At 43.4% G+C, this 27,785-nt stretch overlaps 1 protein-coding gene across 1 annotated transcript in view; it reads left to right on the top strand.

Moving 5' to 3' along the window:
- Positions 1-26,471, top strand: part of LOC141331752 (butyrophilin subfamily 2 member A2-like) — a 34,011-nt gene extending 7,540 nt beyond the window's left edge. The window contains exons 4-8 of the mRNA XM_073836781.1: positions 9,895-10,188; positions 10,603-10,710; positions 13,502-13,522; positions 25,782-25,823; positions 25,933-26,471. Coding sequence (XP_073692882.1) covers positions 9,895-10,188; positions 10,603-10,710; positions 13,502-13,522; positions 25,782-25,823; positions 25,933-26,471 — 1,004 coding nt within the window. The remainder of the gene's footprint in view (positions 1-9,894; positions 10,189-10,602; positions 10,711-13,501; positions 13,523-25,781; positions 25,824-25,932) is intronic.
- Positions 26,472-27,785: the final 1,314 nt, after the last annotated feature.

Below are 27,785 nucleotides of genomic sequence, written 5' to 3'. Positions count from 1 at the left end.
TGATAATATTGTGATATTTAAATAGATTCTGTTTACTCTAAAATGATTGACTCTATTATATAATCATATCTTTGGTTGTAGTTTAGGCTAGTTCGCACACCAAGAAACAAAATCCTCCTCCACAGGTCCATTAGATGTCTCCTAATTTGCTAGGAGATTTGCAATGACAGTGTCAACTGCAAACTTCAGTATACCTACTGTCAAATGTACTCCTGCAATCATAAGTGTTTAAAATAAAAAGCAGAGGGGAAAGAACGCACCCCTGAGGGAAACCTGTAGAAGAACATAATTTGGAAATTTGATCTTATTAATCAAGTCCTTTAGGCTTAATTGAAAACTGCATAGTATGTGTGTTAGAACAAAATTCTGCAGTGCTGCGAGCCCTCCAGGAACTGAGTTTGACACCCCTGCTCAACAGTGAGCAAAATATCTCTAAACCCTTAGAAAGTAAAATTTTGTAAACAATAAAAAAAGAAAGAAAGAAAGAAAGAGAGAAAGAGAGAATTAGAATTTTTCCACATTACTGATCCTGTTTCGGACATCCCCACAGCTTCTTCTTTTAGATTATATGAACATCTAAATGGACACATACTTCACACGTATCAAATGTATTACCTTATCGCGCTTACTGCATGACATGGAGGCGCCTGCGCAATCACTTGTATTTTTTTTCCCCTGCGGAAATAACTTTTTCTGATTTATATACACTCATGATAACACCTAAATGTTGTGCTTTTGTGAAATAAAGGAAAGAAACAAGATGCACTTTCTGCCATCTCCTGGGGCCTCGTTTATAAAACTTTCTTACGCACTGATTTGATCTTAGAGTGTTCGTACGATCAAATCCACGTCAAAGTACAGATTTATAAAAACCGTCTTTGACGTGGAAAAGTACTTATCTCCACGTCAGATTCCAGCTTGGCGTACGACCGTTTCCTTGTGGTAATGCCTGGTATTGCAGATAGTTCAGCCTCACTATAATTTGATTTCTTGCGCTCCTTTTTATTTGCCATTGTCACAGAGTTTTTGCTTTAGGAATGAGCTCATTTTATATGTTAATTAATTAAGCAGGGGCGTTTCGACGGCGGAACATTCAGCTGCACACAATTCCACGATCATTTGTGATTTATAACCGAATGACTGGCGTACGCATGGATTTCGTGCGTATGTTCGTTTTCTCTGAATCGCTCTTACGATCAAATCAGAAAAGTTCTTAGATAAAATCAAGGATGGTTTCTACACAAGTCTTTATAAATGAGGCCCCTGCAGTCTCTGTGAAATTGAGCGCATCACAGCAATGAACCGACTACTTGCTTCACTTGAAATGTAGCCTATATTAAACAACCCAATTAAAAAAATATATATCTGATTACGTAGTCAGAATGAAAAGGTAGCCATGTTCATGTGGAGATGGCGAGTGCAGCATCACCATTCAGCAACTTCAACTTTTTAGCTGACACTGACTGAGAAGAAAGCACTAGTTTATTAATAAATAATTTAAATGTTTTCTTTCGCCCCAGATACTCATTATATGTGTCCACTTGAGTGAAGAAAAGGCTATATATTAAAGGATTAATTAGTGTAGTATTTATGAGTGAAATTTGGATAGTCTATTATAAAATTATCAGACGGAGCTTCGCATACAGTGCTTTATTACTGGGGAACGCACATCAACATCCGCTCTCAAACATCGTGAACATATCCCTCCGACAGACACCTATACCATCGTAATGACGTAAACAGTACGTGCAAGTTTACTAATATAATCTGAATGTTACATCACTTCTTTTTTTTTTAACTCATGAACTCAGTTAAGTTGTTTCCTCTTCCAGTTACTTGAGTAATCAACAACTAAACATTCACTTAGTCTGTAGTCAAAACACAACATTCACTTGGTCTGTAATCAACAACAAGATGCTATGAAATAAACAAATAGAATGCTTCAGTATAATAGATCAATTAAGTACTACTCAGTCCATGTTACGCTTTTTTTTTTTTTTTTTTTTTTAAGCTGTGACAAAGTCTCTGAGGTACTGTGGAGGCTGTCGGTGCCTAGCAGGGTATCTTGCCAACACTGGGACTGTGTCAGCAGTGACTTCTTCATCCTCTTCTGCTGTCGATGTGTCATGCAGGCCAAGGTCAAACTTTTTGAAGAAGGATGAATTTCTTGTCACTCGGTGTCCATCCCGCTTAGCGCTGACCATAGAGCCTTTGACTGTGGTTACTTCGTACGGCTTGTGGTTGTATGTTGCTGTGAGTTTGTTGCACCTGGGTTGAGAGCACAACACCATGTCACCAGGTTGGAGAACTTGCTGAACTGCTCACTTGTGAATGGGGGGCTGTTAACTGTTTTCACAGATCTGGGGATGCCAAACATAGAAAAGATTTTATCTATGACAGGGATGACAGAATTTGCAGAGGTGGAGTGTATGACTTCCACCACTGGGTATCGGAAGTATTCATCTACGATGACTAGCAGGTGTTCACCTGTTGGTAGTGGGCCATAAAAGTATGCACTTACATCTTGCCAGACTGTATCAGGGAGGTCTGACATCTGCAAAGGTTCTGTGTGCGTTTCAGGTGTGGTGGCTTGACATGCTAAACAGTTTCTGACCATTGCCTCGGCCTGTTGGTCGATGCCTGGGAACCACACCTTCACTCTCAGGAGGGCCTTTGTTTTTGTAATTCCCTGATGTGCCTCGTGGGCGAGCTGAAGTACTCTGTGCTCGAGTGAGGAGGGAATAACGATTCTGGAGCCCTTAAAGTCCAACTTTCAAGTTGAAGATCACTGTGAATGAACGTGTAGATAAAGAGTGTAGGAACCAGTTTTTCTTGAAAATATAATTCAAAATACGCTATTTAGGCTTCTGGAGTTGTTTTTGAGAGAGAATTTTACTTCCGCATCTGAAAAACTGGCAAAAGCGGCAGTGACGTCACGGCCGGTAGAGCGGTCAATGTAAACCATAGGAAAACAATGGATCGCAATGACTGTTCGGACGCAGAGAACATTTAAAATGTTTATTTACACTCGTTTGACGAACCACAGACACAAATATGAGCCGGTTATGTGGCCAAGAGAGCAGGGACATGGCAGGATTAAAAAGAACAACGGTCAGAGACAAATTAAGTTGTAATGTGAGGAGAACAGGGCAGGTGTCTGAGAGAGATCAGTGTTAGCTGACGATATCTAATCGGGCAAAATTATAGCATTGGTCACCTAGAAGTATTGATTCTACTTACCAGTAACACAAACGAATAATCGTGGATGAAGCGTGTCATACTCGTTAATATCCAACGTTACGTGGTATAGCGGGTTCTTATTACCGCGCACGCGAGAGATAAACACCTTTTTGTTTTATTAAATGCTTCTATGGGAAATGCCCCCAAACTTAATGTGCTGTCTCTGACTCTGCACTTTGAGGCTTGCTGTCTGAAATCAAAATAGATAGCTTATATGCATTTCAGGCAAAGGCATGAGTAAGTTTATGGTAGAGATAATTTATTACTCTGATCAAAATACTTGTACGTACAAATAAACAGTAAAATGTAATCTCAATTACAGGTTGACTATATTTAGGTCACAAATACCTATAAAGTAAAACTTTTTAATGCCATTGGTATAAGACAATTAATATTGACAGCATACAGTCAAGTTGTCTGCTGGTATTCATCAGGAAGCCCTTACCTGCATGTGTTGTGTCAGCTATTAAACATGTTACAGAGGAAGGATTACTTTATAAAGGTTTTGAATGGCCCCATTTTGGTGACAATCAATAAAAAAATAATCACAATAACAAATTGTCTTAATGTATAAATGTTTTTATGAGGTCAACAACACATATATATCAAGCAGATCTGCATTTATGGCTCATTCAATTCAGTTTAATTTATGCAGCAATAAATCGTAAATATTATTTCATAGTACGGTTAATACCCAACTTAAAACACACAACATTGCAACTGTTAATATATGTAGATGTACCAAACATATACAACTGAAAGAAAAATATTTTCAGTGTGGTTATCACACTAATGTGTTATTTTAGAGGTGGTTAATAACAGCTGGCTCCACTGCTTCAGATCTTCACACATCCTCATGTCTTGCAATGTCTCCCAAAACCCTAAAAACACACATGACAAAAAAAATCACAAATTAGCTGTGCAAACAATGTGACTAAGCTGTAGACTTGATGATTATAATATTAACAAACGGAGGATAACTGACCAGTAATTGTCACACCCTCAGCACGTTCCCTCAGTCCCAATCACTGCACCACGCCCATCACCAGAGCTCTATCACCGTCACCTGCACCTGTAATCACCACTCCCTTCAAATACTCTCCCCAAACATTCACTCAGCGGCTGGTATCGAAGTTGCATGGATGTTTCTCTGTGGATCTTCTCCCCCTCCTGTTGTCTCTCCTGTGCTCCTCGTGGATAATTCCAATGTTCTCCTGTGCTCCTCGTGGATTGCTCTGATGTTCTCCTGTGAAACACATCAAATGCTCCTCGTGGATTTCCCCGATGATCTCCTATGAAACACGTTACTCGTGTTAAAGGGAAGTGACTGTTGCTAACGCTATACTACTTATGAACTTGAACTCACCTGTTGTGTTGTGTTTGAAGATTTGACCACAGACCTTTATTCACCCGTTTGCACGTGTGTTGAACTGTGCACGTTTGTTAATAAATACCTTGAAAGATACTCACCTTCTCCCTGTGTGTGTGGTCGTGACAGGATACCAGCCCTGCAAAAAATTATTTCTTCAGCTCACTCATGGAGGCGAACGCAGCATTCAGCGGTGTCTCTCCCGAAGCATTAAAACTGTCGGACGCTGAGGACAGGCTACGGAACCTACGGCAAGGTGGGCGAACATTGGAGTGGTATGTGGAGGAATTCCTTGAGCTCTCCCATCAGGTAAGCTGGCCTGACTTCGCTCTTGCTGTGGTGTTTCGTATGGGTTTGGATGCGGAAACAATCCGATGCAACTCCCCCATATTTGATTTTTCCTTGATTGAACTAATCAACCTCACTCTTTATATAAATGGCTCTAGTATCGAGGTTAAAGAAATAAAGAGTGATGGTAAGTTTCCTCATCCAACCCACTACGAAACCCAGCCCGTCTTGCCGGCTTACCCCCCGCCTGAACCCCTCACATACCAAACCAATAGCTTCTCCCACCTTGCCAGCCTGGAGCCCGCGACCAACCCTCCTACGTCGTGGCCAATCCTGATGGCCAGCGTGCGCGACCCACCATTGAGGTCAGTGCGGGCGGCCATGCTAGCTCGCAAAATGGCCGACGTTCCGGTTTCCCCGGCCAAAATGGCCGATGTCCCTCCAGTGACTGCGCCGCCAGAGCGCCCTCCAGTGACTGCGCCGCCAGAGCGCCCTCCAGTGACCGCTCGCCCAGAGCTAGCTCTTTCAGTGTCTCCGCTGGAGACGCCCAGCCCTCCTGAATCTCCGCTGGGGTCGTCCAGCCGTCCAGAGCCCGCTCCTCAAGAGCGCCGTCCAGAGCCCGCTCCTCAAGAGCGCCGTCCAGAGCCCGCTCCTCAAGAGCGCCGTCCAGAGCCCGCTCCTCAAGAGCGCCGTCCAGAGCCCGCTCCTCAAGAGCGCCGTCCAGAGCCCGCTCCTCAAGAGCACCGTCCAGAGCCCGCACCTCAAGAACGCCGCCCAGAGCCCCCGTTGGTGCAATCCAGCCTTCCAGAGCCTTCGCTGGTTCCGCCCAGCCGTCCTGAGTCCCCGCTGGTTCCGCCCAGCCGTCCTGAGTCCCCGCTGGTTCCGCCCAGCCGTCCTGAGTCCCCGCTGGTTCCGCCCAGCCGTCCAGAATCTCCACTGGTCTTGTCCAGTTCTCCTGAATCCGCGCTGGTCCCGTCCAGCCGTCCAGAGTCTCTGAAGTTCCCACCCAGCCTCCCTCTCCCGCCTCCACTCAAAGCAGCCAGTTCCTCAGCCCTGTCTCTGCTAGTGCCTGTCTGTCCCTCAGCTCTCCCTCAGGCTGCGCCATCCAGGATTGTGGACCCATCTCGGGACTCCCAGGCTCCAGCTCCGCCTAGGCAGGTCGATCCCCAGTCTCTACCTCCAGCCTCCGAGTCCTGGACTCCACCTCGGTCCTCCGACCCTTCGGCTCCGCCTTGGCTCTTGGCTCCCTCATCTCCACCGTGGCCCGTCATCCCACCAGCTCCACCGGGCTCCCTCGTCCCCCCGGCTCCGCCTTGGCTCCTGGCTCCCTCATCTCCACCGTGGCCCGTCATCCCACCAGCTCCACCGGGCTCCCTCGTCCCTCCGGCTCCGCCTTGGTCAGTCGTCGACCATCCGCCGCCTCGGGACTCCATTCCTCCGGCTTCGCCTTGTCACTCTGTCCCTCCGGCTCTGTCAGGCTCCTCCTTCCCTCCAGCTCCGCCTTTGTCCTCTGTCGCTCCGGCTCTGCTGCGGTCTTCCGGATCCACATCTCCGCCTCAGTCGCCTGAGCCATCAGCTCCGCCTTTGTCCTCTGTCGCTCCGGCTCTGCTGCGGTCTTCCGGATCCACATCTCCGCCTCAGTCGCCTGAGCCATCAGCTCCGCCTTGGCCCTCTGGAACCTCTGTGTCACCCTGGCCCTCCGTCTGCTCGGCTCCACCTGGGTCACCTCTGCCAGTAGCTCCGTCTCCATCGCTCGTCCCCAGGGTGTCATCTGCCATCTCTCCACCATGGCTCCTCCCTCCTTCGACTCCGCTCTGGGGCTTCGTCCGGGCTGGACTCTGGACTACCATCTGGCTCCTCCCTGCTCTGTCTGCCTCCTCTATCTCTGCTCTCCCCAGGTCCCTGTCCATGATGCGGCCCCCTGTTCCGCCCTGGAGGGCTCCTGCGCCTCCCAAACCACCCTGGAGGGCTCCTGTGCCTCCTGCTCCGCCCTGGAGGGCCGCTCCGCCTCCTGCTCCGCCCTGGAGGGCTCCTAAACCCCTTGCTCCGCCTTCGGCTCTGCCCTGGAGGGTTCCTGAATCTCCTGCTCTGCTCTGGAGGGACTTTGCCCAACCTGTTCTGCCTCAGTCTCCTGGCCCCCCCACCGCTCCCCTGGACTGTTTCTTCCTGTTTTTTGGAGCGTCTGGAAGCCGCCCCTTGGGGGGGGGGCTATGTCACACCCTCAGCACGTTCCCTCAGTCCCAATCACTGCACCACGCCCATCACCAGAGCTCTATCACCGTCACCTGCACCTGTAATCACCACTCCCTTCAAATACTCTCCCCAAACATTCACTCAGCGGCTGGTATCGAAGTTGCATGGATGTTTCTCTGTGGATCTTCTCCCCCTCCTGTTGTCTCTCCTGTGCTCCTCGTGGATAATTCCAATGTTCTCCTGTGCTCCTCGTGGATTGCTCTGATGTTCTCCTGTGAAACACATCAAATGCTCCTCGTGGATTTCCCCGATGATCTCCTATGAAACACGTTACTCGTGTTAAAGGGAAGTGACTGTTGCTAACGCTATACTACTTATGAACTTGAACTCACCTGTTGTGTTGTGTTTGAAGATTTGACCACAGACCTTTATTCACCCGTTTGCACGTGTGTTGAACTGTGCACGTTTGTTAATAAATACCTTGAAAGATACTCACCTTCTCCCTGTGTGTGTGGTCGTGACAGTAATGCCTTCTCATATGGTAACGTTACCATTTTTACATGGTTCTTAAACTTACATTGCTAATGCCTAACGTTACAAGCTAGCTACAGTGCTTTACCTCGACTTATACACATCTCGTTGTGTCTCATTATTTAAATAAATATATTCACGGATTTGGTCGTTTTGCGAAGTTATGAGAAGAAAAAACAAGACTTACGGTACACATTTCACGTATTCGTCTGCATCTCTGACGGCTTCGGACGAACCAGGCTGACCGCGGGGCCGATGAAGCTGCTGTGTGCACTGAAGAAACTGCAACAGTTTTGACCCTCACTTGGTTCTTGCTTCAGCATCCCATATTGAACTGTATCATATCGCCGGGATGATAATCCTCCGGTGTAAAGTGAACGCGTTTTTCGAAGCAGATGCATTAGTATAGGCTCGTCTCTTCACCCGCACAAACGCACCCAGATCCGGAAGACAGCGCCGTTCTTTTCATTGTAAGTAAACCCGTGGACATGATGTCCTGACAGGCTGGAGTTTGCACACCCTCCATAAACACAATAATTTACCATGACAATGATCAATTGAAATTAAAAATAACGACTGAAAACACACTAACTCACGACTGCTCCTACTGAATAGCAACAGAGCTAGGCGAACGACTACCTGTCGTGACGTCATATGACGCGGTCTGGAAAAAAAGCTGTTTTTGAGAGCGGTCCAGGAAATCGTCACTTTGTCTTCTAAATTTGTGCCCTTACGTCTTGTAAAATATTTTCAAATCCTGCATTAACGATTTGTATTGTATTTTCATACACGAATATATGTTTATCTCGAATTTTTTTTTAACTTGCAACATGGACTTTAAGTATGATGTCATTTTCGTGTGATACTGTGAGCTCGCTTTTCACATATTCATACTGTCTTAGCGCGGTGTCTTTCGTGACTGTGTGCCATGCATTGTTGCGTATGAGAGCACTAACCTTTTGTAATGTTGCATGTGTTGTTCTGCATGATGAAGTTTACATATTATTCAGCCACTTTTGTGGCACGGGTGTTTTTGGTAGGTGTCTGTGCTGGGATTGGATGGCGGGACAAGTAGTCTGCTGGACTATCAGTCCCTTTCCTATATTCTATTTTGGGGTTGTATGGCTGCAGCCGGAGTCCCCATCGCTCGATGCGGGCAGGCGGCTTGGACCTTGGGTTGTTCCAGATGAGTTCGAGCGGCTTATGATCCGTCACCATTGTGAACTCTTTGCCGTAGATGTAGAGATGAAAGTGTTCGCAGCTCCATACAATTGCGAGCGATTCACGCTCTGTTTTAGAGTAGCACCTCTCAACGTCACTGAGTGCTCGGCTAGCATATGCAAAGACATGTTTCTTTTCTTTGTCTTTTTGCAGCAGTATTGCCCCTAGCCCGACTGGACTAGCGTCAACGATGAGCTCTGTTTATCTGTTCGGCTTAAAGTATGCCATCGTGGTCTCGCTGGTAAGATTCTCTCTCAGTGTGCTCAGTGCTGCATCCTGTTCTGCGTCCCACTGCCAGGTCGTGTTCTTCCTCGTAAGCTATCCGAAGGGGCTCTGTTACTGTAGCGAAATTAGGGATGAACCGTGAGCAGTCATGCCCAAAAGACTTCTGACCTCTGCAGCATCCTTTGGCTTGTCGGCTTGGTATATGGCGTCGACCTTCTTGGGATCTGCTGAGACAACCTACAAATTAGTAGGTTATTATATTAATAAATTTTACGTAAACATATGAGTAGTTGACTAGAGAATTCTTTAGTCAGGGGCAGGCCTACTTAGCCATTTTTGTTGTTAAAATAAAACGCTGTGACATTTTGAAAGTGTGCTAATCACGTCACATTATATTGCAATGCACAAGTTATGCATGTGTAATGAGTCAAAGGTTTTTCTTTTATTTATTTTTTATGTGTGTGGGTGCTTTTTTTTTTTTTTTGGGGGGGGGGGGGGGGGGGTTGAAACAGTTGCTAGCCCCTCTTTAGCGTCATTCATGTTTATTAAGATTATAAAAAAATATTTCTACATCTATTTTTAGGTGTGCCAGCTGCCACTGTGGGTGGCACCGGCACACCCGTGGCTACACCCCTGTCGCACACCTAAGAAATCATTTCAAAATCGGACAAAAATCACACAGTGTATGCTCAGCTTCAGTTCAGCAACTGTTTTAGGACCCTGGAAAATCATTCAAATATCAGAAGAGAATTACACTGTTAAACAATAAACCTACTATATGCAGTTTTTGTGTCTGGAGAAGATCTGAACATCTTTCTCTCCTCCAGCTTTAGGATCCACTCCTGTCCTATTTCCAAAGCCTCTTGATGATGAACGTGTGAACATCAGCTGCAAGTCCAGCGGTTGGTATCCAGAACCCAATGTTGCATGGGTATCAGATGACAGAAGGGTTCTCCAACCTGGAGGATCATCTCACAGTCGTGGAGCAGATGAGATGTTCTCTGTCCACAGCTGGATAGCCGTCTCTCGCTCAGATGCTCAAGTGATTTCATGTTCAATGTCCCTTAGAACTGGAGAGTTAAAACAAAGTAGCATTGGCGTACAGGCCGTCATCTCTTCAGGTTAGAGAACATTACATTGTACACTGTAGATAACATTAATTGTAGATATCTCAAAGGAAGTAACCAAGATTGCTTGAACACCGGGCCTGTGATAATTTCCAGTATTTTTATTTTTTTTCCCCTATGACCTTAACTAAAGGTTTATTTAATTTATATTTGTACAAATATAATTTATAATATATCAGCATACATTCCTAAATGCTTGTTTCTGGTCTTATTGTGCTCTGTCAGTTTTCTTGTTAGTCATCATTCCCTCTTACTTTTCAACCATCCAATCAATTCAAATACTACATTTTGTTTTCAATCCTGCTTTAGAAGAAAAATAGGTTGCAAACTATTTTTTTATGTTGACAAGAGCTTTAAAAGTATGTTTCTACGTGTATAGAATAGATCCATCTGGTTTCTGTTTTTCAGATTCATCAGGTCCATGGAAGGCTCTTTTCTTCACTCTTTTCATTTTTGCTCTTCTGGGCTTGGGTTTGGTTGCCTTTATCCTGTACAAATACAGAGAGAGACTAACAGGTAACAGAAGAATTAATCTTCAAGTTTTCTTTATCCATCATCTCATGTGTTATATTTATACGTATGTTATTCACTAACATACATTTCCTGTATATTGTCTTTTTGTCTATTGTGTATTGTTTTTGTATTTTAATTTTTAATCACTTCATTATTTGTCTTGTCAGAACCTATACTTGGAAGTTTTTGCACCAAAGGCAAATTCCTTGTGTGCAGGGCCGGCCCTGGCCAATTTGCTTCCCTAGGTTAGATTTTACCTGGCGCCCCTTGCCTAACAGCCCATTCCACCAATAATCATTGTGTTCAAACATTCACACAGAAACTGCATAGCTAGATATTATAAAAGTGCATATGAAGAGAGAAATGGAGGAGTAAGGCTCAATCCCAATTCTACCCCTTACCCCTACACTTAGCCCTACCCCTCCGTTTGGCGCGTTCACGTGAAGGGGTAGGGGTGTCTCATTTCTCTTTTGGTTGGAGGGGTAGAGGTAAGGGGAAGGGCCAGATAGCCCTCCAAACGAAGATTTCTCAGGACCTCACTTCAAATGAAGGGCTAAGAGAAATTTCCAACATGGCTGCTCACTTGAGCAAGCAGACTCATAAATATAAATAATTTTTGCCTTTAATAAGCATTTTCATGACAATGTTTCATTAGATGTATATTACCTTCAATCTTGTGTTTGTGTTTATGGTTTTGTTTTGTAAATAAACGTTTGCAAAAAAACGCTTAAGTTTGCTAGCAGATAGCACTGATTGCCCGATATTACAAAATATATGTTTATGTCATATACACTTGACTGCATGTTAGAAACACGAAAGACCAGTGGCACGGCAATTTGCAACGGTGGTGAAGTGGAGGGTGTACGCAGGTATACGGTGCATACACACTTCCACTTTTTAAATCCCCTCTGATTCGCATTATTCAGTAGTGTCCTGCATTAGCCAACATCATGGCAGTCCACCACATCCAGTCATGTGAATAAATGTAAATATTTGCTAAAAACTCAAAATAAAGGCAGTCATGATGCAGTCAGGGCCGTGGCGCCGGCTTGCTTTGAAATGTATTTGATGATTGCGCCTAATGCACCTGCGCCCGCTCCGTCTCCCGCACCAGTAATTTAAATCAGTACATTATAATAAAAACGATACCTTACAAATAAAAAGAAGCAGATTTTTACGATCAGAAATTTCTTAATCCAGTGAACCCCTGTGAACATTTTAGTCCAAGGATCCAGTAAACGAATGCGTTCAAATAGAAAGTTCAAAACGAAATTCACAAATGAAGCATATAGCACTTCTCCCGGCACCACTACACTGATTAGCAATTTGCTGCGCATGTGATAATGCGTTGTTTGTTTTGCTTACGGCCACATGTGAATGAACGGTGCGTACACCGTACATTTGTACTTTTTGCAACATGACAACATTTTTGACATCTTGGAATGAGTGATAAACATCTGCGCATGTCCTCTGACGTAACATGAGGAACTAGCGACAACGTATGATGACGTATAAGTGTCGTACTGGTGTCCCATTTCTTAGGGGAAATATTTTAGCCCTTCCCCTTTCCACTTTGTTTCAAGGGACAAGGGGAAGGGGCGAGGGGAAGGCGAAGGGGTAGAAAATAGAATTGGGATTAAATGTGTCTATTGGATGTTACAATTTCTTATTTAAAAAAAGATGATGATAGTGAAATGGTAACACTTACAATAAGACATCATTTGTTAACATTAGTGAATGTATTAACTAACTTGAACTTACAATGAACAATACATTTGCAACACTAATAATTACTTTTGTTCATGTTAGTTATGGAAAATTAACCTTATTTTAAATTATTTCCAGTGAAACTATAAAATAGCTGCCTTAGTCGCATTATAAATTAAACACAAACAGCAAGAATAATTACATCTGGTATTCATGCACAAAACTAATACAGTTTTATGCGAACACTTCTAGCATACAGTAACTTTACTGTTTAATCTTAAAAATAATTTTGAAGTGTTCAATTTCCAGTAGATGGCAGCAATGTTCTACTAAACTACAGCCATTTCTAACATTATCACCACAAATTAAACTGAGAAATGTACATCTTTAAAGTGAATTTTACTTAAAATGTTATTTTTAATAAGCCCAGTTATAAACAAGCATTACAAAAATGCCATAAATAGCCAAATAGGCTACCACACAACTATAGCGTAAAAACATTTTGAATCATGTGACACAAAAATCTCGGATCTCTGGAACTCCAGACATTGTTAGCTATTACCCTATTTTAAACTTTTAGACTAGGCCAACATAAAATTTGTTCACAAACTTTTACCTTATCTATTTTATTTATATGATCATCATTAATTAAATAACGTTAAATCTGACTTTGTGCCGTTTTCCTTCTTTTTCTATTATTTTTTCCCCCTTGGGCACTAGAGGGGTTCGGTCTTTTTGACATAGTGGTAATTTATTATTGAATGTCACAATCAGGTAACTGAATCAGGTACATGGAAGTGCGGCTGTGTGGGGGAAGATTGATCATGCTTCGAAGTCTGGAGAGCTATAAAATAGTTGTTTTTGTGTGACAATCCTTTTTTTATATATTTTAAAATCAAAGCTTTGAAGTAGTATTGGTAGTAAAAAAAAATACATAGTTAAAAAAAAAAAATCAGGGATCAGCAGCACCCCTAGCATTTGCCTATTCCGCCTATGCCATGGGCCGGCCCTGCTTGTGTGTAAGCACACTAGGTAACACAGCTCCTTCTGATTCTGATGTGTTGATATTTCTGATTCTGTTTTGCAGGGAAGAAACCAGTTGGTGAAAGTAAGTAACATGAACTTAATTTAACATACAAAGTTTCATGAATCAGAAGAATCTTTTCTGACAGTGGTTAACTGACATAAATAAATACATATAACAATAGAAGTAACGATTATAAACCTATACATAGTTAACCTACTAAGAGCGGTAATCGTCTAGGTTACATCTGTAAGGAGGGATCGGAGACGTTATGTCCAGTGACGTATTTGGGATCGTACTCAGGAGCTCTATCACCTCTGAGCTAAAGAGAAAAGGCCATTGAAAATTGGCGAGTGGAATTTGCATGCCTAGCCACTACCCCGTACATACGGGTATATAAGATGGCGGCGTGCATACACTAATTCAGGTTTCTGCTGAGCAGCCGAGCCTTAACCTCACAGTCAGCGCAGTCCAGGATTGTGGCAGGGGGACATAACTTCTTCGTTCCCTCCTTCAGGGAACGGGGGTTACAGATGTAACCTAGACATTCCCTCTCAGTTGTTTACTCCAACGTTTTGTCGAGTGACGTATTTTGGATCTACCCATGGAAAATGCCACAATTCTAAACCGTGTTACGTAGTTGGGGCACAAATGCTGACAGGCAAGTGTGTTGGAATAGATGGACTTGAACACGTTACCTGCCCAACACCCTGTGTGCCAGATTTTCTGAAGCAACCGTTGGGGGGACGGAGAACTTCAGTCATGTGGAATAGAAAGAAAGAATATACCTAAGTCATAGATATATGAAGGGAAACTATTATCAGCCAGTCGCCAAAAAAGCTGAGGATGCGGATGCCTTGCTTCCAAAGCAGAGCTAGAGCAACCTTCTGAGAGTTTTTGGAAAAGACGCAGGGAGACAGGGACATGGCAAAAGGGAGGTTTTACCTCAGAGTTTCTCCTGAAGTCCATCACAACCTCCTTTTGTCTTCCTCACAAACACAGTGAAGTCACTGTGGAGAATACTGAGACATGATGCCCCAACCAGAGTGGGCGAAGGAGACCCCCTACCGGAGCACAGTCACGGACTACTCCATCCTAGTCTGGGCTGCGGGGCACGAAGAACCACAAGTTAACCAATAGGGAACAGTTGTGGGAACAGCACACGGATCCGTAAAGAATGGCGCAGCAAGCCGACACCGATCCGTCCTCTTGCAAATTACCTGATGTTACCTTACCACACGGGAGGATGCAGGCTCAAATGCGCAGATTATAAAATCTAGCGAAGGTATTGGGTGTTGCCCAGCCCACACCTCTACCTATGTCTGCTAGAGAGGTGCTGTGCGCCAGCGCATAGGCTCACCTTTGGACTCGAACACCAAAGTGATGGCAAGTACCACCCAATGGGTCAACCTCTGTTGGAGACAACCTTTCCTTTCTGCTGTTCCCCAAAGCAAACAAAAGAGCTGCTCAGAGCGCTGAAGCTTCAGGTGCGGTCCACGTAAATGTGCAGGTTTGCAAACAGGACACAGCAAGTCAGGTCTGCCTCCCCCGGGAGCAGAGCTTGCAAGTTCACCACCTGATCCCGGAAGGGAGTGATGGGAACCTTGGACACATAAGTAGGCCGGGGTCTCAAGGTCACGTGAGAGTTAGCCGGTATGTTTATTCAAAGCACTTCTCATTGACTGAAAATGCTTGCAGGTCCCACACCCTCTTGATGGAGGCGAGCGTGGTCAGGAGCAAAGTCTTAAGCGACAGGTATTTCAGCTCGACTGAACCAAGTGGCTCGAAGAGCTCTCCACTGATCTAGGAGTTTTTTTTATTTTTACAAGGCCAGTGAGGTCTACCACATCCTGACCAGAAGCCACAAATGTAGGTTCCATAGATCAGGGCGTGGGTGCCAGATGGTGCCCATCCCCTGAGAAGGAGGTCCCTCCTCAGGGAATTCTTCCAAGGAGGGGGGCCAGTAAGGCGCAAGCAGCGGAACCTGCTCCTCGTCCTCCATTCACAAGGTCTGGCAAGGAGGCTCACTGGGGAAAAGGGGGTACTTGAGGGACCCCGGGGTCAGCTAAGTACCAGTGTGTCCCTGTCGAGGGGGGCCTCGTTAGAGAAGCTGACAATTGGAGGGTTTCTGGGAGGAAACAGATTTATCTGAGCCTCTCCAATTTGACTCCACATGAGCTGGACCACCTAGGGATGGTGTCGTCATTCTCCAGGAAAGGTTGAGCTATCATGAGAGCACTTTGCATGGTGCATGCTGCACGATCACGCTCTCCTGGAAAGTGAACAACGCACTTTGATTTGAGCCGTCTGACTCCAGAGGAGACAGCGGGCAAGTTGCAACATTCGATGGCAGCGTAAATCAGCCTGGTGGTTGATGTATACTACAGTTGCTGTTTTGCCTGTATGGACTAGCACGTGTCTGGCTCACAGCAGCAGAAAGGAACTGGCGTAGAGCAAGAAGTACTGTTAGCAACTCGAGGCAATTGATATACCACTGCAGTCCCCCAGCCTATCTGGGAGGCGTCTGCGTTGACCACTATGTGCCTTGACACCTGGCCTAGGGGCACTTGTACCCGTAGGAACACAGGGTCTGACCAGGGGCCTGAAGAGGCAGCTACATTCAGGGGTAGTGCCAATCGGGAGCGTCCCATGGTGCCATGGCCATCTCTGTCGTATAGCCAGCGTTGAAGTGGTCACATGTGGAGCAAGCTGATCGGTGTGACCGCGGCTGTCATATGTCCCAGGAGCCTCTGGAAAACCTCCTGGAGGCCGCTGTCTTGTGCCTGAGAAAGTCTCAGACAGTTCACCACTGATCATGAGGCACGCTGTGTTGTTGACCAAATCCATCTCCATACTGAGAAAAGAGATGCTCTGCAGGGGAGAGCTTGCTCTTCTCCCAGTTGACCTGAAGCCCAGATGGCTGAGGTGCTGGAGCACCAAGTCCCTATTCTCACACATCAAATCTCACAAATGAGCTATTATCAGCCAGTCACCAAGATAGCTGAGGATGCGGGGAGACAGGGACATGCCAAAATGGAGGACTTTGTGTTCAAACTTTTGCTGGTAGTGTATCTCTACACTGTTTAAAGAGAATGGGGAAGTGTGTCTAAACTTTTGATTCGTAGTGTATGCCTGACCCTCGAAAGCAAACCCAGATCAAGGCATGAAAGTAGCATCCTTCAGTTCGCTGGCTTCAAACCAATTCTGGTGACGCATAGACAAAAAAAATGCACTTCGAGGTTAACAACTTGAACGGTAGCTTGTGGTAGCCACGTCTTGGTGAGCACTTTGGGTGGAGCAAGGTGGGACATCGCTACATGTACCCAGAAACCAATCATCAAGCCTTAAGCTTTCAGGAGAGGGAGGCTTAGACACCTCTAACCCGATGCCGCCAAGTTCAACATCAGACTCCGACTGAGCAGCTGCCGCAGAGGGGGGCTGCTCAGCAGACTCATCAGCATCAAGGCAAGGCAAAGCAAGTTTATTTATATAGCACATTTCATACACATTGGTAATTCAAAGTGCTGTACATAAGAGGAATTAAAATCATAATATAATAAATCACAACAATAAAAATAGAAGATTTAAGAACATTTTAAATGATTTAAAATTTGATTTAAAAATTTATTAAAACAGTAGAAATGATTATAAAATAATGCAATCTGTTCGGACATAGCACAGTGCTCATTCAATAAATGCACAACTAAACAGATGAGTTTTGAGTCTGCATTTAAATGTGTCTAATGTACAGTATTAGCACATCTGATCTTTTCTGGAAGCTGGTTCCAACTGCGGGCGGCATAGTAGCTAAAAGCGGATTCCCCTTGTTTTGTGTGAACCCTTGATATTACTAACTGACTCGATCCTAGTGATCTGAGTTGTCTGTTGGGTTTGTATTCAGTGAGCATGTCTGCAATGTATGTAGGTCCTAGGCCATTGACTGCTTTATAAACGAGTAGAAGTACTTTAAAATCGATCCTAAACATAACTGGAAGCCAGTGTAAGGACCTGAGGACTGGTGTGATATGCTCTGATTTTCTGGTTCTAGTCAGAATCCTGGCAGCAACATTCTGTATGAGCTGCAGCTGTCTAATGGTCTTCTTGGGAAGGCCGGTGAGGAGACCATTACAATAGTCCACCCTGCTGGTGATAAAGGCATGAACAAGTTTCTCCAAGTCATGACGGGAAACAAAACATCTAATTCTTGCAATGTTTTTGAGATGATAGTATGCTGATTTAGTTACTGCTTTGACATGGCTACTGAAACTGAGGTCTGACTCCAGAATCACACCCAGATTCTTTACTTGATTTTTAGTTTTTTGACCCCTAGTGTCAAGGTACGCATTTACATTATGAACTTCATCTTTGTTTCCAAATGCAATGACTTCCGTTTTCTCCTTGTTTAACTGAAGAAAGTTTTGGCACATCCAACTGTTAATTTCATCAATGCATTGGCAGAGAGAGTCAATGGGGCTGTAGTCATTTGGCGATAAGGCTAGGTAAATCTGGGTATCATCTGCATAGCTGTGATATGCAATTTGGTTCTTTCTCATTATTTGACTTAGTGGGAGCATATACAGGCTGAACAACAGCGGCGCTAGAATTGAGCCTTGTGGGACTCCGCATGTCATGGACGTCCACTTAGACTTATGTTCTCCTACACTCACATAGTAGCCTCTCTCTTCTAAGTATGACCTGAACCAATTTAGAACCATCCCAGAAAGCCCGACCCAGTTTTCCAGTCTATCTAGAAGAATGTTATGATCGACAGTGTCAAACGCAGCACTGAGATCTAGTAATACCAGCACTGATATTTTGCCAGAATCACAATTTAGGCGAATATCATTTATTATCTTTATGAGCTCTGTCTCTGTGCTATGATGTGGTCTGAAACCAGATTGGAAATGGTCCAGGTATCCATTTGAGTTTATGTAGTGGTTCAGCTGATTAAAAACAACCTTTTCAATAATCTTGCCTATAAAAGGAAGATTTGATATTGGTCTATAGTTGCTCAGTATGGTGTTATCAAGATTGCTCTTTCTCAGAAGGGGCTTAACAGCTGCAGTTTTCAGGGAGTTTGGAAAAGTCCCAGAGAGAAGTGAGGTGTTCACCACTTCTAAGAGATCTACTTCTAAACAGTTAAGCACACTTTTGAAAAAAGATGTGGGAAGTGTGTCAAGGTAGCAGGTTGATGATTTAAGGTGCTGTACTATTTCCTCCAAAATGTTGCTATCGATTGCTTCAAAAGCAGACATAGTAACGACTTTTTGAAATTGCGGTCGAATCTGTCTGACCTCTGCATAACTTGAGGGTGTGCTAATTGTCTTTCTGATATTTTTGATCTTCTCAGAAAAGAAGGAAGCAAACTCATTGCATTTGCTGTCGGATTGCATTTCAATAGGGATCTGACTAGGGGGGTTTGTTAGTCTCTCAACGGTAGCAAAAAGAGTCCGAGTGTTGTTTAAGTTGCTGTTTATAATGTTCGAGAAGAATGTTTGTCTAGCTTTACCTAGTTTAACATTGAAATCATGAAGGCTGTCTTTATATATGCTATAGTGAATTTCAAGTTTCGTCTTTCGCCACATCCGCTCAGCTTTTCTACATTGTCTTTTCATACTCTGTACTGCTGTTGATTTTCTCCACTGTGATTTCTTGCCAGTCATCTGTCTGACCTTCACAGGTGCAATGTCAAGTCAAGTCAAGTCACCTTTATTTATATAGCGCCTTTTACAATACAGATTGTGTCAAAGCAACTGCACAGTATTTAAACAGCACAATAGTGTGTAAGTAACGCATTATTGTAACAATCAATTTTCAGTTAAAGGCAGTTCATCAATGAATTCAGTGATATCATCGTCAGTTCAGTTCAAATAGTATACGATATCGCTGGAAAATGTCCCCAACTAAGCAAGCCAGAGGTGACAGCGGCAAGGAACCAAAACTCCACAGGTGACAGAAATGGAGAAAAAAACCTTGGGAGAAACCAGGCTCAGTCGGGGGACCAGTTCTCCTCTGGCCAGACCAAACAACAGTTTGTACCAATGTCTGATTGTAGAGAACTCATCAGGATCCTGTGGTGTAGCGCCGATGGCCGTCTAGGTTGGCGAGGTCTTCATTGATGATCCGCCTTGGAGCTCATCTGGTTGACATCCACGGCTATTGAAGTCATCTCTAGGTGGTGATCCACGATCTAAGCTGGGTACGGACTGGATCCGGGGGACTGGAGTGACCATCTGATCCGGATACAGGCTGGGTCTGGAGGCTACGGTGACCTCGGAATAAGAATGAAACAGACTAATATTAGCGTAGATGCCATTCTTTTTACGATGCAACGAGTGCATCAGGTGTTATGGGAGGTGTTTTCGGTTCCGGTTGACCTAATTAATGCAGCCTAACAATCCTTTAACGGATTTGAATTATAGAAATGTGTTAATGATTTTATGTGTAAGCCAGGTTAAAGAGATGTGTCTTTAATCTAGATTTAAACTGACAGAGTGTGTCTGCCTCCCGAACAGTGTTAGGTAGATTGTTCCAGAGTTTAGGCGCTAGATAAGAAAATGATCTGCCGCCGGCAGTTGATTTTGATATTCTAGGTATTATCAAATTGCCAGAATTTTGAGAACGCAGCGGACGTGAAGGACTATAATACGATAGGAGCTCGTTCAAGTACTGAGGAGCTAAACCATTGAGGGCTTTATAAGTAATTAGCAAGATTTTAAAATCTATACGATGTTTTATAGGGAGCCAATGCAGTGCTGACAGAACCGGGCTAATATGCTCATACTTTCTGGTTCTAGTAAGAACTCTAGCTGCTGCATTTTGGACCAGCTGGAGTTTGTTTATTAAGCGTGCAGAACAACCACCCAATAAAGCATTACAATAATCTATCCTTGAGGTCATGAACGCATGAATTAATGTTTCAGCATTTGACATTGATAGCATAGGTCGTAATTTCGATATATTTTTAAGATGGAAAAATGCGGTTTTGCAGATGCTAGAAATGTGGCTTTCAAAGGAGAGATTGCTATCGAATAGGACGCCTAGGTTCCTAACTGATGACGACGAATTTACAGAGCAGCCATCTAGTATTAGACTGTGTTTTAGGTCATTACTTGTGGAGGTTTTAGGTCTAATAATTAATACCTCTGTTTTTTCAGAATTTAACAGTAAGAAGTTATTCGCCATCCAGTTTTTAATATCAGCTATGCATTCTGTTAGTTTTTCGAATGGATATGTTTTGCCGGGCTGCGAAGAAATATAGAGCTGAGTATCATCAGCGTAACAATGAAAGCTAACACCATGTTTCCTGATGATATCTCCCAAGGGTAACATGTAAAGTGTAAAAAGTAATGGCCCTAGCACTGAGCCTTGAGGTACTCCATACTGCACTTGCGATCTAAATGATACCTCTTCATTTATTGCCACAAACTGATGACGGTCAGATAAGTACGATTTGAACCATGCCAGTGCACTACCACTAATGCCTACATAATTTTCAAGTCTATTTAAAAGAATGTTGTGGTCAATAGTATCAAATGCGGCACTAAGATCCAGTAGCACTAATAGAGAGATGCAACCACGATCGCTTGACAATAGCAGGTCATTTGTTACTCTAATTAGAGCAGTCTCAGTACTATGATATGGTCTAAAACCTGACTGGAAATCCTCGCAGATACCATTTTTCTCTAAGAAGGAGCATAATTGTGAGGATACTACCTTTTCTAGTATCTTTGACAGAAAAGGGAGATTCGAAATTGGTCTGTAGTTAATTAATTCATAGGGGTCAAGTTGTGGTTTTTTAATGAGTGGCTTAATAACAGCTATTTTGAAGGTTTTGGGGACATATCCTAATGATAGTGACGAATTAATAATATTCAGAAGAGGATCTATGACTTCTGGAAGTACCTCCTTTAGTAGCTTAGATGGAATAGGGTCTAACATACATGTTGTGGGTTTAGATGATTTAACAAGTTTATACAATTCCTCCTCTCCTATAATAGAGAATGAATGGAATTGTTCCTCAGGAGATCTACAACGCACTATCTGATGCGATACTGTAGCGGGCGGCTGTATGGTTACAATTTTATCTCTAATAGTGTCTATCTTGGAGGTAAAGTACGTCATAAAGTCATTACTGCTGTGCTTTTGGGAAATGTCTAAACCTGTTGCTGCTATATTTTTAGTTAATTTAACCACAGTATTGAACAAATACCTAGGGTTATGTTTGTTTTCTTCTAAGAGAGATGAAAAGTAATCCGATCTGGCAGTTTTTAATGCTTTCCTATAAGATAAATTACATTCACGCCAAGCAATACGAAAAACATCTAGTTTTGTTTTCCTCCAGCTGCGTTCCGTTTTTCGTGCTTTTCTCTTTAGGGCGCGGGTATGATCGTTATACCACGGTGTTAGACTGTTTTTCTTAATCTTTTTTAGGCGCACTGGAGCAACTGTATCTAAAGTGCTAGAAAAGAGAGAGTCCATAGTTTCTATTACATCATCAAGTTTTTCTGAGCTATTGGATATGCTGAGGAATTCAGATAAGTCAGGAAGATTACTTACAAAGCGGTCTTGACATTCTTAACTTTTGAGTTAAAGGACTCCAGGAGAAGATCAACAGAGTCTGCAGAAATGCTTGACATTAAAATCCCCTGCAATAGCAAAACCGTCAAACTCTGAACAAATCATTGAAAGCAGTTTTGAAAGCCCCTCCCCCCATAGAAAGCCCCTCCTTTGATGCAGCGATGGACATTCTGTCTTCCTCTGGAGTACCAAAGGAGACGCTAGGCTTGCTGTGAGACGAGTGAACGCCATCCTTTGGCAACTCAACGAAGCTGGACTTCTGTGGGGGGTTTTCCGGTGGAACATCCTGCTTTGTAACCCTCAGGTCACCCTGATCTTTAACCAGCACAGCTGAGGGGCTATTACGGCCCGCCAAACTGGGCTGTAAATACGTGATCACAGCCCAGGCACGTAAGACAGAGATCGTGACCCTCTAAGGAAGCCATATATGCACCACATCCAAAAGCACACGGCCAGAAAGATATCCCGTGTTTCAGAGATTCTCTCGATGACGGTGTTAGAAATTTTCTCTTTTAGTTCGGTCTGCCCAGGGAAGGACCACAGCACAAGGCAGTGCCTCGCTGAAATGTAGATTGCCAGCGGGAGCTGGTTAAACAAATAAGCTTCTCTTCTTATCTTCACCAGTGAACGCTCTGTGTCAGCGAAGACTCCAAATCAGAAGTCTGAATGAGTGTATGCACGCCGCCATCTTATATACCCGTATGTACAGGGGAGTGATTTGGCATGAAAATCCCACCCTGCCAATTTTGATGCTCCAGTACTGTCTTCCTCATGGCAAGAGCTGGAAGAGACTATGGAAGGAATGGGTGGGGTCTTGTAACCATGGCCTAATGGTTAGAGAGTTGGGCTTGTAACCCAAAGGTCGCCAGTTCAATTCCCGTACTGACAGGAATTGAAGGTGGGGATTGTGAATGAACAGCACTCTTTCCACCTTCAGTACCATGACTGAGGTGCCCTTGAGCAAGGCACCGAACCACCAATTGCTCCCAGGGTGCTGAAGCAATGGCTGCCCACTGCACCGGGTGTGTGTTTGTTCACTTCTCACTGCTGTGTTTGTGTGCACATGGATGTAACTGACAAAAAAAAAACACCATCTTTGAGACCGGAATAGCCACGGAGTCCAACTGTGCTGCCATCTTGGATGTTTAAGGAGAACAATAGAAGCAATCAGACCAACAAGAGAGCAGCAGTATGCACATGCTTTGACAAGTCTCAGTCTAATCTTTTTAAAGGGGTCATCGGATGCCCATTTTCCACAAGTTCATATGATTCCTTAGGGTCTTAATGAAAAGTCTCTATCACACTTTTGTTAAAAATTACTAATAGTAGTGTAAAAAACACCCCTGTACCTTGTCAAAATCAGCTCTGCAAAATTTCAGCTCATTTAAGACATGGCCCCTTTAAATACCACCGAGCTCTGCTCGCCCTGCCCCTCTCTGCTGAGGGATTAGGGTCTGTAATGTTTACTTTAGCCGCATTTATCCGCATTTAGCCGCGTTTATCAGCGAAACTTGCCAACAAGCACATTATTAAGAAAGGCCATTTGCAAAGATGCATAAAAACCGTTATACTCACTTCTGCTGTGGGTGAAGCTGCATCAGGAATGATTCACACCAAGATATATGCACAAGTAATGTTAAACCTCTGCGTCTTCAGAGGCTCAGATGTCGGTAGTAAATGACGACTGCTGTGTTCATTATTACATCCAACAACAGAACACCTCAATCACACAATTAGAGTCTTCCTTATTTTTAAAGATTAAAAAAAATACCACTGAGTGGATTTTTATCATTGTAGGGTGGTTGTGTTCACAAACTACCAACACACATTAATGTTCAAACCACATGTAAAAGTTAGTTTTGCACCCAATGACCCCTTTAATAAATTAGAAATAAACTTATAGAATAGAATATAATAGATGCTGTAGTAAGTGCTAGTATTAATTGGACAGGTGGTGATGAAAAAGACGCACAGAATGTTTTTTTGGAAATTGCTGACCGAATTGAGATAGGCAGGTTGTCCCACCAGTTAGGAACAATCCAGGAAAAGGTCAATCAAGAGTGATTTAGTGTGTCTTTGGGATGGCACCACGTGGCATCGTTCACTTACAGAACGCAAGCTTCTGGAAGGCATGCAAGTCTGAACTAGCAAGTATATACTGGTGCAGAGCCAGTGGTTGTCTTGTAGGCAAACATCAGTACCTTAAATTTGATGCGAGCAGCTAATGGCAGCCAGTGCAAATGGTCTGTGAAAATGAAAGACAGAACTGTGAGAATGGTCTTCAACAAGATGAAGAGGGCCTAAGTCACACCTCTCTTCATCTCGTTAAAGACCATTCTCATAGTTCTGTCTTAGCCAAGTTGTGTTGAAGGTGATGGTCCTTATCAGCCATATCACCCTGCAGCCCAAGATCGGTTGCTCACTGAAGCTAAGCAGGGCTGAGCCTGGTCAGTACCTGGATGGGAGACCTCCTCGGAAAACTAGGTTGCTGTTGGAAGAGGTGTTAGTGAGGCCAGCAGGGGGTGCTCACCCTGTGGTCTATGTGGGTCCTAATGCCCCAGTATAGTGATGGGGACACTATACTGTAAAAAAAAAAAGCACCGTCCTTCGGATGAGACGTTAAACCGAGGTCCTGACTCTCTGTGGTCACAAAAAATCCCATGACACTTCTCGTAAAGAGTAGGGGTGTAACCCCGGTGTCCTGGCCAAATTCCCTCCACTGGCCCTAGTCAATCATGGCCTCCTAATAATCCCCTTCCATTAAATTGGCTCCATCACTCTCTCCTCTCCACCTGTAGCTGGTGTGTGGTGAGCGCACCGGCGCCGTTGTACTGTGGCTGCTGACGCATCATCCACGTGGATGCTGCACACTGGTGATGGTTGAGGAGAGATCCCCCCATATGATTGTAAAGTGCTTTGGGTGTATGGAAATACACAATGAAAGCGCTATACAAATGCATCATTCATTCATTCATTCATCCAGCCAGAAACGTCTGTCAGACAGGCTGCAATGTGAACAGCTACCGCCAGATCATCTGGTTGGAATGAGAAGAGACTGGCAGTTCCAGAGACCAATTGGAAAAGACAGTTAGGTAGTAGAGGACATTGTGCTGCCTCCAACGTACAGTTAGTGATTTACAAGTGTTAGTAGTAGTTGTAGAGATTTGAAAGTCAAGTCAACTTTATTTATATAGCGCTTTTAACAATAAAGATTGCGTAAGCACATAGTGAGTACATCAGATGAGAACAAGCTGAAATAGCTGGTCTTTACACTTGTCGATCTTCACACAAGGGCTGATGCGGCCGCTGGTGCTGTGCTGTAACTAATTATATACTTGCCTGATACCTCGTTATTTAATATAGCAGGCCATGTCTTACTACTTAGCAAACTGAAATTGAAAAGCCATGCAACACACGTGAACAAACTTGACTTTAGCATGCGTTTACCATGGTAAAGACAGTAAGCAAAACAATGTGTCCTAGCAACAATAACTACGCTAAAACCTAATAAGAAACAAAACACTTTTGTCCTCTTCTGTTGCTCATCGGCTTCTTCTTTTGAGACGCAATTGTATATTTTACAAACTATTGCAAACACAATAAATGCACTTTCTATGCAAGTCTACATAATGTAAATGTAATCCAATGTATAACTTTAATATGGAGAATTATTATAATGCAACGTTTCCACTGCTACATACTGATAACTAGATGTTGTTTGCTATAGTTTTTTCTCCTTCTAAAATCTCCTTGTTTATTTTAGTTGTGGGAGACGTAAACATAGAAGAACTGAGGAAGCATGCAGGTATGACCATTTCAGTAATAAATGCAGATACAGTATGTGCAAATATCATCTCATATACATGATGATTATTGAGATAATTGTTGCTGTGGTTTTTTTTTTTTTCTCACAGTTGAGATCACTATTGACCGTGAGCATTCACATCCAGATCTGAAGGTTTCTGAGGACTGTAAATCAGTGAGGGAGAGTCCAGGATATAAACACACAGAAGGATTTCCATATCAATTATGTGCATATGGCACACAAATATTCACCTCTGGTCGTCACTATTGGGAGGTAGATTTGGTACAAGAAAATACACCTCCTAAAAACTACTGGTTAATTGGTGTGGTGATGCATGGAATTTACACCGTAAGGGAGGAGGTTTATTTAAGTCCACTCCACGGTTACTGCTTCTTGTGTTCAGACGGTGCTAATGGCATTTACATTAACACTGAAACACAAGTTAAACTCTCACTGACACCGAGACCTGAACGACTGGGAGTTCTGTTAGATTATGATGACGGTCAGCTGTCATTTTACAACGTCAAAGAGAGCAAACATCTCCTGACCATGAAAGCCAAATTCCAGGTTCCACTCGTTCCTCTCTTCAATCCTGGTGTTGGTGATCAGAGTGCGCTTACAATCCTGGATTGTCCTAAACTTTGTTAATGAAATATGCAATTTTCCTGTTGCAAGTATGTCCTTTTCTTCTATACAACACTTGTATTGTGTAGCTTCATTAAGAAAGACACCACACACTTGTATTGTATACGTTTTATTGAAAGTAGTTTATTAAGAAAGACACCACACACTTGTATTGTATACGTTTTATTGAAAGTAGTTTATTAAGTAAAACACCACACATTTGTATGGTATACGTTTTATTGAAAGTAGTTTATTAAGTAAAACACCATACTTGTTGTTTTAAAGCATTTATTAAGAAAAGGTTTATAACATGTACTAGCAAGAACATAGCTAGGAAATAAACATGTATTAGAAAGAGCTTTGCTAAAAAGAATGACCAAGAGGAATTCAAATGTTACCGTCGAGTGTTCTGTAGTAGACAGGCGTAGAGTGAAGCAGAGGAGAAGAATCCGGAGAAGATAGAATGCGAAGATGTAGAGAGGTTATATAGGTACTTTCTTAGGGGATTTCCAAAAACTCATGGTATCTCAGGACATTGGAATGCACCTGCTGGGTATAAAAGGCTGAAGTACGAAGAGGACATCAGATGCTGGTTCTGCAACAGCTTCTCCGGTGCCAGACGACCTGACATGACGACCTGCCATTGAAGCCTTCGAACGACTAAGATAGTAATTTATTTTCTTTTATATTTCTTTATTTTATATAGTAGTATTTGTATGTAAAATATATAACCTATAGACAATAAAATTATACTTTATTATAACCAAGAAGCCTGCCTGCCAAAAGACTCTGATTGATAGACTTGAACCGAACAGACCACGGAGGAGTCTTCTGAAGCCTATGGTGTGAGTATGAAAATTACTTATACGATAGGGCAGATTCGACTATCTTTACCTAACCTGAGAATAAACAAAATAAGGTAGAAGGTGTAGGAAATTGAGCACCGCAAAACATGGCGCCCAACGTGTTGGGGGGGCATATTGACCATTGATTTCTGGCCAGGATCAATGATCACTTGCTCAACTCAGCTAATACGATTTAGGCACGAACATATAAAGTTTAATAGGTAGGGAAAACCTATAGGAAACTCGAAAACTAAAAATAATTCAAAAAGAGTTATTTATACGACCCAGAAAGGGTTGTGTGCGCGCACAAAACTAAAAATCTCTGAAGGGAAAGCGCTTCCTGAGATTAGCTAAGTTTTTGTGAAACTTAGAAGGGGCTATAAAACTGTCAAGTGGGGGACGCTCCACTAAATGATGGTGAGGCCCCGAAACATACAAGTATGCAGGACTAAAGATTCTTAAATACGCGTATGTTAGAGTAGTGCCGTAAAAG

The sequence above is a fragment of the Garra rufa genome, chromosome 3 (genome assembly GCF_049309525.1).
Source record: "Garra rufa chromosome 3, GarRuf1.0, whole genome shotgun sequence".
Classification (NCBI taxonomy): Eukaryota; Metazoa; Chordata; class Actinopteri; order Cypriniformes; family Cyprinidae; genus Garra; species Garra rufa.
This window is presented reverse-complemented; position numbering and strand designations above follow the sequence as displayed.